At 34.7% G+C, this 19714-nt stretch overlaps 4 protein-coding genes across 5 annotated transcripts; 2 read left to right on the top strand and 2 right to left on the bottom strand.

The window, feature by feature from the left end:
- The first annotated feature begins 509 nt into the window (after nt 1-509).
- Irk3 (Inwardly rectifying potassium channel 3) lies at nt 510-4083 on the top strand. Its single transcript, XM_014231492.3, has 7 exons — nt 510-918; nt 1669-1733; nt 1799-1920; nt 2777-3172; nt 3285-3391; nt 3464-3803; nt 3875-4083. Exons 1-7 carry the CDS (start codon nt 719-721, stop codon nt 3920-3922), a joined length of 1278 nt encoding a protein of 425 aa, XP_014086967.2. The 5' UTR covers nt 510-718; the 3' UTR covers nt 3923-4083.
- Nucleotides 3996-6621, bottom strand: Grip71. 2 transcript variants are annotated; one of them, XM_036366389.2, is made up of 5 exons: nt 6299-6621; nt 6075-6233; nt 5871-6009; nt 5005-5819; nt 3996-4926 (listed from the first exon to the last, which is right to left on the bottom strand). In XM_036366389.2, exons 1-5 carry the CDS (start codon nt 6486-6488, stop codon nt 4322-4324), a joined length of 1908 nt encoding a protein of 635 aa, XP_036222282.2. In that variant the 5' UTR covers nt 6489-6621; the 3' UTR covers nt 3996-4321. The 2 variants fall into 2 exon arrangements, with proteins under 2 accessions (XP_036222282.2, XP_014086966.3); XM_014231491.3 differs by having other exon boundaries at nt 3996-4938; nt 6299-6620.
- A 306-nt stretch (nt 6622-6927) lies between these two features.
- sau (Golgi phosphoprotein 3 homolog sauron) lies at nt 6928-10953 on the top strand. The gene is made up of 6 exons (XM_014231385.3): nt 6928-6996; nt 7274-7555; nt 8842-8969; nt 9046-9164; nt 9226-9401; nt 9478-10953. The coding sequence occupies exons 2-6, from the start codon at nt 7337-7339 to the stop codon at nt 9724-9726; spliced, it is 891 nt and encodes a 296-aa protein (XP_014086860.1). The 5' UTR covers nt 6928-6996; nt 7274-7336; the 3' UTR covers nt 9727-10953.
- Nucleotides 10954-13472: 2519 nt separating this feature from the next.
- Sec24CD (Secretory 24CD) lies at nt 13473-19182 on the bottom strand. The gene is made up of 11 exons (XM_014231479.3): nt 18569-19182; nt 17936-18352; nt 17353-17868; nt 17080-17285; nt 16759-17000; nt 16565-16680; nt 16242-16490; nt 15734-16183; nt 15495-15663; nt 14628-15418; nt 13473-14547 (listed from the first exon to the last, which is right to left on the bottom strand). Exons 1-11 carry the CDS (start codon nt 18824-18826, stop codon nt 14407-14409), a joined length of 3555 nt encoding a protein of 1184 aa, XP_014086954.2. The 5' UTR covers nt 18827-19182; the 3' UTR covers nt 13473-14406.
- Nucleotides 19183-19714: the final 532 nt, after the last annotated feature.

Below are 19714 nucleotides of genomic sequence, written 5' to 3'. Positions count from 1 at the left end.
TTGGAATGTACCGTATATCCGTTAATTTAAAATAATACAACACGTGGCAACATGGCAATTAATACGCTTTTAATAATCTTTTTCATTTTACTAGTATTTTTTCGTTGTTTTGTTTTGGTTATAGCTTTAAAAAAGTGTTAATATGACAAAGAGATGTAACACTATTTTGACTTTTACATACACATAAATACGAGTACATCAAAACAGAAGCGATGTTTACCTACTTGTAGTGCATAATACAGCGGTACTGCAAAGAGTATAAAATACGGACATAAAATTACAGAAATATTGTTTAAAAATAAATAAAAAATAACTTATTTGCTATTCGAAACTATTAAAGAATTTCCAAGATTTATTTTATTTAAAACGGTACAAATTAATGTATGTACAGTGGTACAATCAATCGCACGCTTTGAGTTTTCTATATATTCAAGTTTTTAGATAATACTATTTGCCAAAGCACAATAATCTAGTTATCAACAAAAGCGAATAGTAAGTCTTGAAGACAAATATAATCTTGTCAGACCTTAGTTTGCATTTGTAATTTCAACAACAAACAACGTGAAGCAGCAGCCACAGCAAGGCAAGTGCTGACTGTGCGTCTTTATAACTTATTTAATTTAATTGCCTTCAATTGGACTTGAAGCTTTATCACAGCTTGAGTGGGTGGGTGGACAATTAAACATTTTGTTATATAAACAGCTGAAGTATTCAAGACATGGATCAAGTTGATAGTCCACAAATACGCCGATCTACATCGATGCCGGTTAAACCGCGACCGATTGAACCCAAATCACTCAAGCGTTCTGAAGAAAAGGAGCGCATCAACGATTCTGTCGACTATTATCCAGAGAGTCCAGTTGTGCAGCGCCGAAAGAAAAGCGATTTAGATGGACATATAAGTAGAAGTGCTAATAAGTGAGTATGCTTTAATTAATGGAAAGTAGCTTAAGTTGATTTAGTTGTGCACATATAAACATGATAAGTATATACGTATGTATATATGTATGTATTTCTATATACGTGTATGTATTTTGTTCGACCTGAGTGCTCTAACTAAATTATGGTCTGCATTTTTGAATTTAAATTCAAGTGCTTAATCTTTTTATCTGACTGTGAGTCATGTCATTCAAGTTTTTTAGAACAAGCTGTGTCGAAGACAAAGTGGGCATCAACAGCAGCAACCGAAAATCTCACATATTATCGCTTCGTTTTTTTTTTTTAAGTTAGTGTTTACAAAGATAATAAAGTATAAGTGAATAGCAGTTAGATAAAAATAAAATCGGCTGAATTTGCTGAATGATTTTGCAGTATATCGCCTTAGAGTTTCTGGAGTACCTGCCGCGAAGCTAACACGCTAGTGACTATTATATTCAACTCAAGGTTTATCTATTTGCATATGCATCTACATGTCAAAATATGCACATTTTTATAGAAGAAAAAACATTTCACTTTTTTGAGAAGTTTTGCAAATATTAGTTTGTAGACTTTGGCGCGTTCTTTTAAATTTCATACTTACTCAACTATTGGACGTAGGACATTTTTAGATTGATTTATGAATTCAAATTTGTATACTTGCATATACATATAAACATATGTATAATGCACTGTTATTTTGACGAGATTAATGCTTACATGCATTCTCTAATATGCCGTTAATCTTTTCAGTGTGCCTTGCGCAAGCGATTGGGTTGGTAGTACAATTGAATTGAATCGTGATTGCCGTTACAGTGGTAAGTTATCGGTTTTCACTTATTAGTCGTACTCCATTGCAATTCTAACATACAGATTAATGTAGATCCAATGTGTTCGCGACATCGTCATCATCGTGTCATAGAGAAAAGTGGTCATGAAAATGTCAGTTTTCGGCGTATTCCACAGAAATCGTGGCGCTATGTTAGAGATTTGGTAACCACAATGGTAAGCGCATTAACACGTTTAACCCCAAAGAAATGTCTTACAACAGCACCTTCAAATATGAACAACACAATAACACCAGCATCAACTAAATTAAGTTTCGAACAATCGGATTTAGAGTCATATGCGGAAGATGATGCATACAGTTATTCGGACACAAAGCAAAAAAATACAAATGGAAATTTTCGCATTTAAAAATTGTATGCACGGCTGAAAGCCATAACAAATTGCATCAACAGAAATTAAATTGAATAGTAATAACTAAAATAACATAAGTCACCATTGTACAAATATACATATGTATGTATGTATGTATTAAACATATGTCCAGGATTTTATGTGCATGCACTTTTGTATATATGTAAGTACATATGTACATATTATAGTTTTCGTTGAAACCAAGCATTTATTTAATACTAGCCAAGTTATATAATCACAAATACTCAAATAATATGTATACAGTTATTTGCACTAACGTTAAGTTATGTCATTTGTTGCAATAAATCACGATTAACAACTAATTCATAGTTTTTTCTTCTTATTACTACTAAAATTGCAATAATACAGTTTGAGAGGCACTGTATGCATAAAGGATGTGTATATATATGTATGTATGTAGTATACAACAATTTGGCTCCACCATTCACTGCATACTGCATTGCTCGTGTATATAAATATATTTCAAAGTCGATATGTTCATTTGCACTGTTTTCCCGGCAAAGCAAGTGCAACATTTTTTCAAATTTCACTGCATTTTTTTTGAAAACTAAATTCAGTTGCGATTGGTCAGCAGTTAACACTATAAGTAAAAGAAAGATTATAAGTATATATATGTATACATATGTGTGTATATGCTTAGATTGAACTAGATTGGAAAATTGTGCTGACAATTTTTATTGGAACTTACTTCCTCACTTGGTTCTTCTTCGCCTTGCTCAATTATATGATTGCCTATTCGCATGGAGATCTAATGTTTGACGAAGTCACCGGCGAGCGTTTGGGCGAGGGCAAGGAACCATGTATTAAGGGCGTATATAATTTCGTCTCGATGATCATTTATTCAGTGGAAACACAGACCACAATTGGTTTTGGTGAGAAATATGCGAGCGACGAGTGTCCGGAAGCTATATTCCTATTCGTAATGCAAATGATAATGGCTATTGGAATTGAAGGGATGCTCGTCAGCATGGTATATGCAAAGACGGCAAGGCCAGCAAAGCAAATAACTAAAATGAAATTTAGCGACAAAGCGGTGGTAAGTAAACAAAAAATTTGACAAAATCTAAATTTCGCGAAATTTTCGGTGTTTTGCACTCAAAATGTCGCCTAGTATTTCGTTTTGCTAGAAAGAATTATGTATTTTCCAGATTTGTTATCGAGATGGCAAACTTTGTCTCTTATTTCGTGTTTGCGATCCACGCAAACAACAAGTCATTGAGTCGAAGATACGCGTATATCTCATAATGGACAAAACGTAAGACCTGTTACCTGTCATATGTGTTGAAATATATCCTTAATCCGCCTATTTGAATAATTTTTTTTTTAGCACACGCGAAGGTGAGTTCGTGCAAACACGCACTGAACTGAAATTGGATGGCAACGGTGAGCAAATTATTGTATGGCCAGAAATTGTATGCCACATCATAGATGAGACAAGCCCCTTGTACTATTTGAAGTCGGCTAAAGATTTGAATGAAGCACAATTTGAATTGTATGTGTCGATTGTTGGTGGTTCTGCCGCAACCGCTATGGTAACGGAGGCACGCACTTCCTACGTGCCATGTGAAGATATTTTCTGGGGACAGCGCTTTGTTAACATTATCAACTATGACTCACGTAATGAGCGTTATATCGTTGACTATAGTAATTTTAATACAACTATATCGGTACAGTTAAAAGTTGCAAACAAATGCAAAGAGTTTTACAAGTTTTACTTGTTTTTTTTTTTTTTTTGTAGGTTGACATGAAAACTATCGACCAGGCTTGCTTGGATAACAAGGCATAAATGAAAGTAATGGAAATGGAACACAATTTGTGTTACTTATATATGATTTTTAATAATTTTGATGTGTATAATATTTGCAGTAATTTTTTAAAACTCAATTTATTAACTGGCAAAACTTTATATTTGCACTAATAAAGTATACAATTATGTTAAACATTTAATTATTAGTTAGTAAATTTTTATTTCTACATGTATGATTTTTGTTTTGGCAGCATAAAGTCTTTTTGCGTGGAATTATGCAATAAATGAAATACAATTTCGTTTTAATAAGTTTCTACTCAGTGCGTTTTCTTAATTCACTACATTATATTTATTTCTACAGATCTTGGAGATCAAAATAAATTTTTTTTTATTAATTTACTTTTCAACGAAATGTTCAACTATGAAAAAGGCATTTAACTACTTTTTTTCCATGATTTGCTGTAGCTGTGCTTTCAATAATTCGTTTTCATCTTTCAAACGCAAAAATTCGTTGACAAAAGGATCAGTTTGCAGCAGATAACTCAGCGCATCACGTATATCTTCACTAGTGTTCATTTGACGTGCCCAAATGTCAGCTATTTGCGTAAACATTTGCCACTTATTTTGCTCAGCGTTAAATTTTATTTCCGATTCTAGTTTTTGAAATCGCGTATTCATTTCCAAGCGCAAATTTGCAATGTGCTGTAAAATATCACCTTGTGTGGCAGTAATATTCACAGCCTCTACATGCTTATTTTCAATAGTATTTACAGTTTCTACATGCTTATTTTCGTTGATTATTTCTGACTTTATATGTTCTAGTTTTTTGAATTTTATGTTATCTATTGGTGTGCTATTATATGTATTTAACGGTTTACGCAGTTGACCATCGGCGTCGGAATCCATTTCCGCATTCGATGGATTCTCCTTATCACTGTCATGACTAACATTGTTTTGTTGTGTAATGTGAGCGAATTCCTCTTCTTCAATTTGTTTCAAATTAGTAACCATTTTTGATATACTATTCCGGTCGCGTAGTGGAGCTGTAGATATTACTAAGAGTGCAGAATATATAGTTTATTTAATCAAGAAAGCTAGTTTTATTTATAATGTAAACTTACCCGTAAATGGTTTTTTACCGTCCTCAAAGTTCTTACGCCGTGTATTTACATAATCGAAACTCACATTTAATTTTCCATTGGAAATGTTTTCATTCGATTTTTCAGCAGATTCATTAAGGTTTTCACTGCTCCCGTTCAGTTTCGATATGGTTGGACGTGTATCCTCGGTTTTGGGTTTGCGTCCAAGTGTATCCCAATCAAAACTGTCGCGTCGCATTGTGAAACGAGCCGATGCGCGATCTAATTTATTCGCCTGAAAATCTAGGAAATCACAAAAGGAGTCACGTTGTCGCATTGTTGCGGTCGATTTTTGTTGTTCGCCAATATTATCCGATGGACTACCAGTATTGTTAGCTAATATGCCGCTGAAACTTGTGGTAGTGCTTCCGTCGTCTTCAGGCAGCGGCACAAATGATAGCCTTGTAATAGAGCAATCATGCACTTTTTTCGTGGCTAAACATTTTTTAACCGTCCGTATATCATATGAAATCAATTCACCCTTTAAATTTCCCACACAAAAGTATGTGCCACAACCACTCATTGCCACCGTTGACAGTGGATGAGGATGATTTAGTTTCATTTGTGGTGTTCTACGTCGCGTGTCGAACACATTAACAATACAATCGTAACCGACGCTTATTAGAGAATCGGGTGTTGCAGCGGACATGCATAAATCGCGACAAGGCGAAGTGTGTGCGTCATTTAAATTAAATATTTTGCGTTTAGTTTGCAAATCGTAAACTGTTACTGCGCCCTTAAATGATGCTATTGAAAGTTGAAAACGTTTGGTAGGATGAAAACGTGCCAGAGTAGAGCTAAGGAGAACAAGTTATAATAGAATTAAATAAAGCCTTGTATTTACTTACTTGCCATCTATGTTTACGCTATCGATTTTTGTCTTTGTTTTTGTTCCGTATATGTTGATTTGACCATTTTCAAACACAGAAGATATATACTCATCCGTGCCATTGTAATCCAAATACAAAACGCTATTACGATTATTATCTATATAAATAATAAGAGATTAACAAACGAATATAAATTTTAATTAGAATATATTTTATACTAACCGGCTTTAAAACGGTGTATCAGCTCAGTGTTTTTATAATTGTATATACTAACTTGCCCATTTACTCCACCAAAAGCCATTTCTTCCAGCGATTGCTTTGCGCAAGCGACACTGTAGACATTTCCGATATTTAGTTTGCGCACTCGTTGAATATCTAAATCTTAATATAAAATTTATAACATTTTGGTAGACAACAAACTTTTATATGCTATATAGTATGCTTACTGTTATTGCCCTTATCCTTAATTCGCATAATTTCCAGACCCGACTTTTTATTCACCTCCAGAAAAATACGCTGTCTGGCGTAAAACTGAAAATCCGTTGTTTCTCCATTTGCATGCTGATAAATAGATTTTGTATCTAAATTACTAAAATCTGAAAGCACAGTAGTCTTCCCCGTCGATATTAAATACATTTCCAAAGATTAATTATTAGTGGATCTTAGCAAAAAGTTATTTTAGAACAGCAGGAACACCAATTAAATTTCAATTTCAAACATTTATGTTGATTTCAGTAGTGTTCGTAATGCAGCGACAGCTAGAGGCAAAAATGTTGCGAAAAGAAAGCAACACTGGCGGAATGCAGTGGTGCCGTACAAACGATATTTCTATTAATAATTATTCTTATGGAAATAGTATATTTTTATTTTATTACACGTTTGATAAAATTAAATGGAGTTGTTTTTTGCAATATTGCATGTACTACGAAATTAGAGGTAATATTGACAATACACCTGCTTTAGCAAACCTAAGTAGACGTTAAAATTGTCTAACCATCACAGCTGTTTGTGTCAGGTCTTTGTTTATTTATTGGCATTACTGGCTGTCAAAAAGATATCTGTCGTGGAAGGAAATGTCAGAAATTAGAGGAGGAGAAAATTTACGACGAAAATTATTTTTTCCTCTATCCAATCGTAAATATCGGTAAAAAAATCGTAAAATTGTGTTTTTCTGCAAAGTGCATAGCAAATTTATAGCCATTCTACAAAAATAAAAAGGATTTATATTGCACATAATAATTAAATAAAAGTAAATAGCTATAACTTGCTACAGTGAAGTGAAGTGACACAGAAGTAACATAGAAACGGAAGGAACAGTAATAACAGCAACAAAGAAAAAGTGTAAAGCAAAACGTAGCGGAGCGCCACTTCAGCAATTACTTACGAATGCACTGACAAATAAAATTTGCGTATATTTCTAGGAAAAAAATTAAGTAAATAGCGAATAAATTGAACTCTTTCCAATAAATAATATAACATAAAAAATGAACCGAAGTGATGGTTTGGTGAGACGAGCCGTTAAAACACGGGATAATGGAGCTGAAGGTGGTGCCGCTGGCCTAAATGCAAATACATCGGACGACGATAACGATTTGAATAATAGTAATAAAGACCAAGAGGATAATATAGATGATGGAGATTCCAAACAGACACGTTTAACACTCATGGAAGAGGTGTTGCTGTTGGGCTTAAAAGACAAGGAGGTAAATAGTTGTGTAGCATTTTCGGAATTCTATCAAAATTATTGCATATGCCGAAATTATTCAAGTCCGGGTATTATAAAAACCATACTACAAAATTTAAGTTACGACCAAAACATTAGGCGTTAACCAACACAAGTTAGCCAAAGCTCAATTCTACGATGTGGTACCAAGAACACGTTCTTCACTTAGAATTGACGTTTTTTATTTATCTGCCTTTACTTTTCAAACTGTTATGGCAATGACGAGCTTCTGCTACCTTCATTAACATTTGATGCGGTGGCGGAACATTTTTGTATTTGTAGTTGCCTCTCTGTTTATTAAGTGTGTTAACATTCAACGTAGGCACATATTGTGTCTTTGTTTTCATTTTCGCACCCTTTCATTTTTTTTATATGAAGTTCACTGTGATGGAATGCATCTTTGTACATCTCTTGTGTGGCTTCTATTAAATGTTAATTCAACTTAATCATAATATAAATATGTATATCTATAAATCACGTTATAGATATTATAAGAAAACTATTAGCGACTATTCTAGCGATTCTACTAAAATACTTGCATATATAAACGTTTTCTTATTAATCGGCGTTTGGCCGCAATGACAGGCCAATCAAAAAGCTGTTTTAAAGCAAAAAAATTTTTTTTAACGATATTACACCTATATATATATATTAATTTGTGACATATACGCACATTGTACATAGTTGATGTCCAAAGTAATTTATTTATCAAGTAAACGATTAACTTTTTCTTATCATAAAACAAGTATTTCGCGTATCATAAAAAACCACACAACTATCATATCACTCCTCAAATATGAAATTTTTGGAATAATGGATAATGTGCCACGACTTACGGGGTTTTCAATTTACTTCTTTAGATAAGAGTGGAAGGTGTCCCATTAAGGCAATAAATTATTGTTTTTAAAATAACTATTAAAATAATTAATTTCATATTATTTTTATATGCACATACATATATAATATATGTGTGTACGTATGCATATGTTTCCATCATTTTAATACCTCTTGTGCAGGCTACCACATTTTAATTAATTTAAGTAGTTTTTTGTGTTTTAACGAACATTGTGATAATAACAATGGTTTCGTTTCTTATCACCAAATTACTTCCGCTTTGCTCGGACGCCGACTCACTTAGAAATCTATTCTTACATAGTACATACATATATACATTTTGTTATTTTGAAACTGATATTATTTGAAATGTGTTTGGTGCTCTATATTTTCCATTTTTCATCCATTAATATATGCTTGTTCGTCTAATAGGGATACACATCTTTTTGGAATGATTGCATATCGAGCGGTCTACGTGGCTGCATTCTCATTGAACTCGGTTTGCGCGGTCGTGTGATGATGGAGAAAACGGGTATGCGTCGCCGCGGTTTGTGTTCCAGGTAAAGCAATAATAATAAACGAAAATATGGTAAATACTGTAAAACACAAACATTTAATTTATTTGTTTTTTTGTAGAAAACTCATATTGAAATCAGATCAGCCGACCGGTGATGTGTTACTTGACGAAGCGTTAAAACATATTAAAGAAACAGATCCACCAGAAACTGTGCAAAGTTGGATAGAATATTTGAGTGGTAATTAATTGAAGGCTCACCAAAAATGAAATCGTAATTAACAATTTTCTTTAAACTCTAGGCGAAACATGGAATCCCTTGAAATTGCGGTATCAATTGAAAAACGTACGTGAACGTTTGGCAAAGAATTTAGTGGAAAAGGGCGTGCTGACAACAGAGAAACAAAATTTTCTACTTTTCGATATGACGACACATCCGCTAAGCGATAATGTGGTCAAATGTCGTTTAGTGAAAAAGGTTCACATTATTTATAATGATTAAATTTAAATAACATCTGTCATATATGTATATGTTTATTTCGTATTCTACACAGATACAAGACGCCGTACTTTCCAAATGGATCAACGATCCACAACGCATGGATAGACGTATTTTGGCCTTAATATTTTTGGCGCATGCTAGTGATGTAATCGAGAATGCATTTGCGCCGCTAAATGATGATGACTATGAATTGGCCATGAAACGTGTGCGTGAATTATTGGACTTGGATTTTGAAGCGGAGGCGGCCAAACCGAACGCAAACGAAATACTTTGGGCAGTATTTATGGCTTTCAGTAAATAAGATCCTGTTAATTATTATGGGATTGAATGATGAGCAATCACGCTATCTGCCAATGCCACTTTTATATATATACAAGCATACATACACAATATAGTTTACAAAAATCTAGTAGACAAAAACCAACAAATGGATTTTTCTAACATATGAAAATAATTACTATCATAAATTTATATTATAATATGATGTATTTTATTTTTTCTTGCGAAATGCTACTACATACATATACTTTTCCATTATTTACAATTGTTGTGAAAGATAAAAAATTTAAATAATAATAATAAAAATATACAGCTATACATAGACACATATAAAGAAAAAAAAGATAACAATTTTGAAATAATGGAAAAATAAGAAAATTAGAGAGGTAATATTGCATAATAAATAGTATTTAAAAAGGAGTAAATAATATTAACATTGGTAATAAACAACACATATATTTGACAAAAAAAAAAAAAAAAAAAAATGAGACGATAATTGCAAGAGTAATAAAATCATAGATAACAACACAAAACAATAGGCATTTTATATAGGTAATATTACATACATATATATATATATCGCAAAAAGAGTTTGAGTTTCACAAAGGCATCACTAAATTAAAAATTTAGCATTTGGTGAGCCAAGCTCGAAATCATGTGCTTTTTTGTTTTGTAAAATATTCTTACTAACTTTGTTACAAAGTTGCAGATGCAATATTTGGTATACATGATACGATTTTGAGTGATTTGAATTGAAATACAATTCTAAACGTCTGCGGATTTTATCTCAATGTCTCTGTGTATTAAGCCACAAAAATGTTAAGAATAGTTATTGCAAAGTAAATGTGAATATAAGAAAATATTTAAAAATACGAAAACAATTGAGTATATTATGTAACGAACGAATAACGACAACTGCAATGTATTAGTAAATCAAGCACTGAATAATAATTTGCTGTTAACTAAAACTTATATTGAAAGATAGCTGTTTAAAGTTTTTGTTGCAGCCACGGCGCGTGTCGTTTTGTATAACACGCCAATTTTTATACATTATTTTCGACCATTTTGTTTTAATAATTCATTTAGCGCCGTTTCAAATTGGTTGAAAATAATTTTTAAATTGTTTGAGCACTTTTTTTCTTAAAGTAACAGAAAAAAAATTGTTCCATTTTCAAAAGTAGTTAAATTTAAGCGTATATACAATTTATTTTCTAAATAAATTCATATTTTAACTTGAAATATATGTAAATGACATTGGAGTACTTTTATGGGTTAATGTAAAATAAGTGAAAACATTTATTTTATATATAGTTATGTATTTACAACTGCAAGCATACATATGTGCACTTTGTAAAAGTCACGAACACTACAACAATAGCCAAACACACCCCTACACACAAATCAATGAAAGAAACTTGCAACGCAGACACGCAGTTGTTTTGAAAACTTGTTTATATAGCTAAATATATATATATATATATATAACTTTATGTATATCTCAGTACATATATACCTACATATATGTATGTTCATATACTGTTTAATGCCAATACAGCCACTCAATGCATTCACAAATACAGTAACAAATGATATAACCGTTGAGTTGAAAATATAAATGGAGCAATAAACTTGTCTTGTCTCGGCATTAGCGAAATGTTTTTAGGGCAAATAATTTAATTTTAAATAATAAAATTTCATTTGAATGGTCTACGCACATATTATAAACACTATATAAACTAGTAAATTTTCTTAATTTGCTGCAATTTCCTTTGCAGCGCTTAAATAGTAACGATTATCATTTTAGGCAAGTTATGTTTTACCATTTGATTTAGGCAACATTTTGCTGTACATACATATATATGTAACAAATTATATATATATTATATATGAATATTGTATCGTTGGCTTGTACAATAATCCACGCAAAATTTCGCGAAGATATCTCGTCAAATAAAAAAGTTTTCCGTACAAGAACTTGATTTTCAACGATCAGTTTGTATGGCAGCTATATGCTATAGTGGCGGGAACTGAACAATTTCTTCGGAGATTGTAGCGCTCACTAGGAAAATAATATATGCCTTATTTGGTGAAAATATCTCGTCCAATAAAAAAGTTTTCCGTACAAGAACTTGATTTTCAACGATCAGTTTGTATGGCAGCTATATGCTATAGTGGCGGGATCTAAACAATTTCTTCGGAGATTGTAGCGCTCCTTTGGAAAACGATATATGCCTAATTTGGTGAAAATATCTCGTCAAATAAAAAAGTTTTCCATACAACCACTTCATTATGAACACTCTGTATGAGAGTTATGTATAATATATATGGGTCATTCCATATCAAATCGACAAATAGTTGAACAACCACCGATTCGAATGAATTTTGGTGGAAAATTTTGTCTTATCATAAAACAAAGTTCTGCCAAAGGAAAAAATTTGGAAAACATGTTTCTAAGCGCTCTACGAAATTGAAAATTTCACTGTTTTCCCGATTTTATGCGTTTATTTATTTAATATTTCAGAAACTACTGTATATTAAACAAAGAACGCTGGTGAGTTTTCAGGTAGGTATGGAGAAAAAGTAGTTTTGAAAAAAAATTTTGAATTTTGGAAAATTTTGTACACATCGCGGGAAACATTTTGCACTCAAAATTTTTTATATTATATCTCTAATATATTTGAAGAAATTTTGAAATTTTCAAAGGGGTGTACCTTATCGTTACAAAGTTATGAATTTTTGAATTTTGGCAAAATATTTTTGTTTTTCTATTTCAGATGGCCATGGCTAATTGACGCCACTCGCCACGCTGCTTATTTATATATGCATGTATACACTTTATTAGGTCTCCGGCGCTTCCTTCTGTGTGTTACAAACTTCGTGGCATACTTAATATACATATATTCTGTTTAGGGTATAATGAATGATTGAATTAAAAATAGCATAAATAAAGAACACTTTTAGTAACAAAGAAGTTAGATATGGCGCGCCAACATTGTGGACCGGTCTTACGCTGACATGAGTTTAGAGTTTTAACAACTAAAGATGTGATTAGTTTTGCTGCCGGTACACTGACTATGACTATGGTTTGTGGTAAACTTTAAAGATTGTCTCCAAAATTGACTGATCATAACAAAAGTAAGTGCACTAGAGAAGCCGTATCAACGGTTATTGGAGCGTAGGTTTGGCCAGACATGCAGAGTGGATTATATCTAACTTTTTTTTACAATATATTTAATTTACATAAATATATAATAAAATAATATAAGCTGGTTCACTCTTGTAGCAAGCAATCGTAACATAACCTCTAATAGTATGTTCAGCAGCCATTACCAACGCTAGTTGCATCCATTACTTTACCTGCGCAACATACAGCACTGCATTTGTAGCATACTCTATGCTGTAACAACAATAAGAGCAACATAACTTCGGAGGTGTACAGTAAACACTGTAACTGACTGGTAATTTATACATTTTTCAAGCTTTTCATTTCAGCTGTATTAAGTGAAGAGCATATATTTTTCTATGCTTGCTACTGAAAAACTCTCCGGAACTGCAGAGCTACCTATTGTTAGCGTGTATACAATCAAAATTGCTTTAGTGATCGCTCAAGTCAACGCAGTGAAATGTTTGCGTAAGAGCAGCCTTCAAATCGAAACAAGTTTTATAATTTTTATCTCTGGCCACTAATCAAAATAACTCGCAACTAAATTATACGTTGCCAATTTTTTTGAAATCCATTATTTAGATGTAAAAATAATTCTAGTAGGGTTAAATTTTAATTTAATATTTATTGATTATTTTATGCAATTTATGTTTTTAAGCGCGACAGCGCCATAACGTTTCAAATTTAATTGGAAAATTGCTATTTTCAACTTTATAGTCTAATTAACTACGGAAGCTAATAAATTTGTAGTACTTTTGACATTTTCACCAATTTTCCAATACCGGCTATCATTGACAATTTTAATGTTTTTTACTTAAGTTGAACATGTCCAAATTTGAAACGTTTCTTATTTACGCCCATAAAACTATAATTGATGTGTAAGCAATGGAAAAGTTGCGCTTAATTTCAAATATAACTGTCATATGCCATTATAACAGTTTTAATAATACAATAAAATTACATATTTAATTGAATATTTTCGTATTTTCGTATATATTTTGCAAATATGATAATCTTCTCTTTCTTAACATTTTAAAAATAATAATAATAAAAATTTGCACAATATTATGTATATATATATATATACCTAAATTACACGGAAAATAATAGACCACAAGCAAAAGATTGGACAATGCAAAAAAGAAAAAGAGGGAAGCAATAATGCAAATACCAAATCAAAATGTTATTTAAGCATACAAAATGACAACAAAAAATACACTAAATTAGTTTTGCGGTTATATAATTATATGTATGCATGTACGTAGATGTGGAAATTGCAATAAGTATATGGAACTGTCTATTGTATGCGTATGCGTTCAAGTATAATTGTTTGCTTGTTTGTTTGCATGTGTATGTGTGTGTGTTATTAAACACTAGCTACTACCAACGTTTACGAGAGAGCCGATGCAACCGTGCACGATTCTGGGAATAGCTACGGCACATTAGCTGGCTGGTTGTGTTATACATTGTGTTTGTCTGTCTGTCACCATTCCCACTTTGCGACATGTTGCAGCTGCTACTTTTACCACAACCCACAAGCTAACTTAACAAATCCTTAATCTCCTTATGCATATGACACAAGAAGTCCACATAGCTGGGTGAGCCATCTGTGCCGCGATCCTCGATCAGAAAATGACGAAAAACTGATTCCAGTTTGTCGTTTTGTCGCACGCACGTTACCTGTTGCCAGACGTAAGAGAAGTTAAGCTTTTAAGTAATGCTGTACACACAAAAATTGCCAAACAGACATGTTTACTTACCCGCATATTTCTGGTGCGTTCCTTCATGATCGTATCGATAATATTGCGCACGCGTTGCGCCAACGGTGTTTCGCCAGTTATGGCAAAGCGTTCGGCATTCACCTGTTGTGTGCATTGCACACCGAACAGTGGTTGGATGAAGGTTTGCGGCAATGATTGACCCAACCAGACAAATAGATGCACACCATTCTCGAGTATGTAGGCACCGTCTTCGCTCATCTTTTCGTGTGTGCAACGTATGGACATTGGCAATTCATTGTCATCAATATCGATATTGTGTATTGGAATGAAACGTGGATACAAATAGCTGACAGACATATTCAAATCCATGGTCTGTACAAATTGCATAACGTACGAGCGATCGTCGAGCGTCATATCGGAACCGCCAGAGATGGCGTCGTTTTTCAGCAGACACGACACATAGAGCGGCAATAATTTCAGACATTCCGGCAGTATAAGTTGACCAGCCGATGTTGGCGAAGTGCAATGCTTACGATAGCATGCCAATATCTGTGCCGAACGATTTATCAGATTGTCTTTGACTTGTTTCGGTGTGTGCTCTAGCAATTTGCTGCAAGCCTGTTTGGCAAAGAACAACATTATGGCATCCAAGTCGCAGCATTTGAAAACATCCGCAATTGTTGTTGTGGCACGAAGTGCTAAATTCAAAACACGTAGACGCCGTTGACCGCTAACCGATGTGTAGAGTAGTGCGATTTGTATGTATATATTTTCCTCAGGTGGCAACTTGTCGTCATGCTTGATTTCAATAGCAACGGACTTATTGCAGTCTGTTAGCGAATAACGGTAAATACATGAAATTTTGAAATATTTTAAGTTCGCAGTAAAATTTTATAATAAACGCACCTATACTAGCCAATTCCACATCGGTTGTGTTAGTCATGTAGAAGTGTCCATAGAAATCGGTTGGGCGTATGCCAGCCGAAGTGCGCACGCGCATCACCGCATCGAAAGCAATTGGGCGCGATACGTTCTTAATGATGTCCGCAATCAAGCGATTACCATCTAGGTCAGCCTAATATAAACCGGTATATATGTATGTGTTTAAATGTTTTAAAAGAAAAACGCTTAAACAAAAAGCTTACTTGAAAGTATGTATATTTGTAGACTTCACCGCCACTTAGGCGCGCTACCTGTCCCAGCGTTGCAATGTCTATGTACGAATTATTAAATAAGAATAAATCGACCGATACACCATTCTGTACACAATCCTGTCCCAATGTATTGTACGACAAACATTGTGGTGTGAGCACTGTTTTCTCCTTTTCAGTACCGAGCAATTTACGATCATCACGATTTTTCAACTTGCCGCGTCCTTCAGCAATTGGTAGTGTAGAATTGAATACCAATAATTTGCCTGCACAATTGGAAGCTTTTAAGGCCTCGAGACCAGCTTGTATGGCTGGATAGAAAACGGTCTCTGTCTCTTTTGTATCCACAAACATTTTCGGTATTTGTTCCATTAAGGCGTCAATCAAAGCCTCCGATTCTTCGGGATGACAGAGAAAGCCGTCGAGCAGCGGCATAAACATGTCCTGCGCAGTGAATTTAAAAGTTAAATGTTTTTTATTGCTACAATTTCGTGCAACTCACCTGCACATCGCCGACGACCATCATTTGCGGTTGTGCCAAACTACTTTTTATATTATAGAAATGCACAGTACTGTTGTAGGTTATAAAACCAACGCGCATTTTCGATTTGTCCTGGCCCTGATCCACCGGCAGATGTTGCAACACCTGCTTGATTTGCGAGCACAGTAAATGTACCAAACCCGATTTGATGGTATTGTAAGAGACGTCAATTACGAATATAAATGCTGGTATTTCAGGTGGTGTATTATTCTACAAAAAAAAAAAAAAGAAGAAAGGTGTTTATAATATTTTGTTGCTAAAAAAAAGTTGAAGAGTTTGCTTACGCGACAATAGTCTTTGGTAGCCAAAAACTCATATGTGCCCAAAACCAATTCGGCACGCTCATATTTGTCGACACGTTGACCAGTGTGATCCAAATGTTGGAAATATTCAGTTGGCACTGCAGAATCAAGCAAAATTACAGTTATAAGTACGTTTGTGCGAAATAGCAAATTGTAGCGCCAATAATATATATTACCTTCCGTGGTTACCTTGCACATCAGACATTGGAAACGGCGACCGGCATCGACAAATTGCATGTTTGGCGACATATATGCTTTACAACGATTACACCTAATTGGTCCTAATTCACCAAAGTTCACAATTTGCGGCTCATATTCACCCTCAATGGTGCGCGCCATTGGTGAAACGAGTAGTGTTAGGGGCAAAGCAGTTGTCTTCAATAAATCAGCAGTTGCTGGTATGCAATACAAAGATGATCTACATATATATATATATTTTAAGAATTCGAGAATATTTAATTTACACAAAAATATAAAATGTTATAGTATTTGTTTACCTGACATAACGTGGCGATGAGTTTCCTTGATCCTGCACAACATATTTGGTGGTTACCAATGGCGGCAGAAGACCTGGCTGATTGGTGACAAAAGCGCCACCAGCATTACGTTGATTTTCGATAATAACGCTAATTGGGTTTGGCATCTGATCGGGGTCGAGACGGCGTTGTGGTTGTTGGTACATACCGCCTGGTGCTGGTGGTTGCTAAAAAAATACAATTATAGCATTATACTTAAGACATCAGCAATATGCAAAAATCAATGTAGCTTACGTTATAGCCAGGACGGCCGGGCATTGGTGGTTGACCAGCTTGTGTTGGCGGCATCATTTGACCGGGGTAACCAGTTTGTAATGGTTGTTGCGGCGGATAGCCGGGTTGTTGAGGCGGATAGCCAGGCTGTCCAGCTTGAGACGGATATACAGTTTGTTGTGGTTGAGGGGGAAAACCGGGTTGTTGTTGTTGCCTTTGCGGCATTTGTGTTTGTGGTGGATAAGCTTGCTGTTGCGGTTGTGGTGGATAGCCTGGCATTGGCGGCATGCCCGGCTGTGGTGGTAATGCTGCTGCTGTGGATATAGGCGGCATGCCCGGCTGACCAGGCAACATTGTTTGCTGTTGTTGTTGGGCCGGCGGTCCAAGCGGTTGCGACATGGCTTGGTGTGGAATTTGACCAGGCCGTGGCGGCATTTGTTGTGCGCCGGGTTGTTGATACTGTGGCATGCCACCAGTTATCGAAGTTGGTGGTGTTGCTGCAACTGGTGGTTGTCCTGGCAATGGCACAATACCACTCTGTAAAAAAGTCGTAATTTGTATAATTTTAAAATTACAAAAAATTGTATTTCCATATTAAACATACCGGTTTGGGAGGCATATGTGGCAAGCCTGGTAGGTTTGCGCTATTTACATTCATCTGATTGGGTCCTCCTGGTACGGATTGCATTGGCGGCGTTGAAGTATTTGGTGCCGGTGGATACATGGAAGTGGGTGCCTGTGGTGGTTGCGTTTGCGGTTGTTTAGCGGGCTGTCCGTTTGTATATGGACCCGAAATGAAGTTGTTGTTAGCGTTTGATACTTGCGGTTGTTGTTGGGATTGCACGTTAGTTGGTGGTCCATTTGATAAAGGTGGCGCGTCTGGAGCGCCGGCTTGAGGGTTTGGTGTGGCGAAAGCGGCACTTGCTATGTTAGCGTTCGCATATGGAGTATTGGTTTGGGGAGGTACGGGTGTTGGCTGTTTCGTTGCATTCATGGATAAACCGCTCATTGAATTCGTTAACTGCAGGCAAAATAAGAACAAGAATAAATAATGTATTACACTGCAAGTAAGTATGCGGAAGTAATGCGGAAAAACACTAGTTTGAATATTGTGTGGCCTTATCACTTTTAATTTCGTTGACCCGAAAGTACGATTTACATGCGCGTTGTTGTTATTCTTATCACTTAAACCTACTTTAAACTGATTTCCATATTGTTATAAGTTTCTTATACAAACCTGTTGTTGGTAGTTGCCGTTGAGTAACCCTGGTTGTTGTCCTTGGCCGTAGTTTTGCTGTGGTGGCAGTGCACCAAGTGGCCCAGCAGGTGTTGATGCTGCTGATGTGGGTGGCATACTGTTGGGTGGATAACTAGCGCCTGGTGGGCCCATCTGTGGCGGTGCCCCACTTGGTGGCATCGGTTGTTGTGTAGCCGGTGGCCAGCCTGGTGTATACTGTGGTTGCTGCGGTGGCGCTCCGTACATGTTCGGATTCATGTTTTTTCTTTTCTTTGAGTGTTATTTATTACAATTACCTCTATCTGTACTCGCTGAAGTAATGGAAGTGTGTGGATAGTGAATTGGTGCTCGCTACAGAAAAACTGAACTTTCTCACTGCATTCACTTCACTTTGTTGGTAAATGTTATTTTAATTTCTAGCCTGTTAAGTCACGAAACTGCTTAGAAAATAATGAAATAATGTAAGTACCCTGAAGTATTCTTATTTGATTCACACACTAATTGGTTTTTTAACTATTAGTTAACAATAAGTATGTTTAAATTTCATTTAAACCCGATAAAGAAATTGAGAAAAAATGTCACTTCCACGTCAGAGCAGCAGTTCCAATTTGCTTTACATACGGATTTTGACGTTTGCCACGTAAACAGTGCTGCCGGTCCGCCGTATACGTTCAGTTCAATGTTAATATGTGTATTTTCCCACTTTTACATGCAATTGAAACGTAAGCGTCTGTTATTTCATTTTAAAATAAATGTTTATAAATTATTTACTTATACTAATTAATAATATAATTAAACAATCTAAATACAGCACTAAAAGTATGCCTTTATAAATCGTAATAAGGTGGTAATACTAGTTAAGAGAAAAATTTAAGGTACGTTCAGTGTGAAAAAAGGAAGTGTGTGAAAAACTAGAAATTTGGAAATTAAACGAATAATTAAATAAATACTGATATTTATAAAATACAATTTGTCTTGCTTTTATTCATTTATATATATGCTAACAGGTAAATTTGTTTTGGTATGGAAATTAAAATTAGTAGTTGTTTCTTTTTCTTTTATGATTTCTGTTATTAAGCGTTTCCTTTTGCATTCATCCGCTTCCCTCGCGCCTTTTTTGACAGTTGGAAAGCAGCTATATTTTTT

Source organism: Bactrocera oleae, chromosome 3, assembly GCF_042242935.1.
Source record: "Bactrocera oleae isolate idBacOlea1 chromosome 3, idBacOlea1, whole genome shotgun sequence".
In the NCBI taxonomy this organism is placed as follows: domain Eukaryota; kingdom Metazoa; phylum Arthropoda; class Insecta; order Diptera; family Tephritidae; genus Bactrocera; species Bactrocera oleae.
Note: the sequence above shows the minus strand (reverse complement) of the source record. Positions and strands in the feature narration are given on the sequence as shown.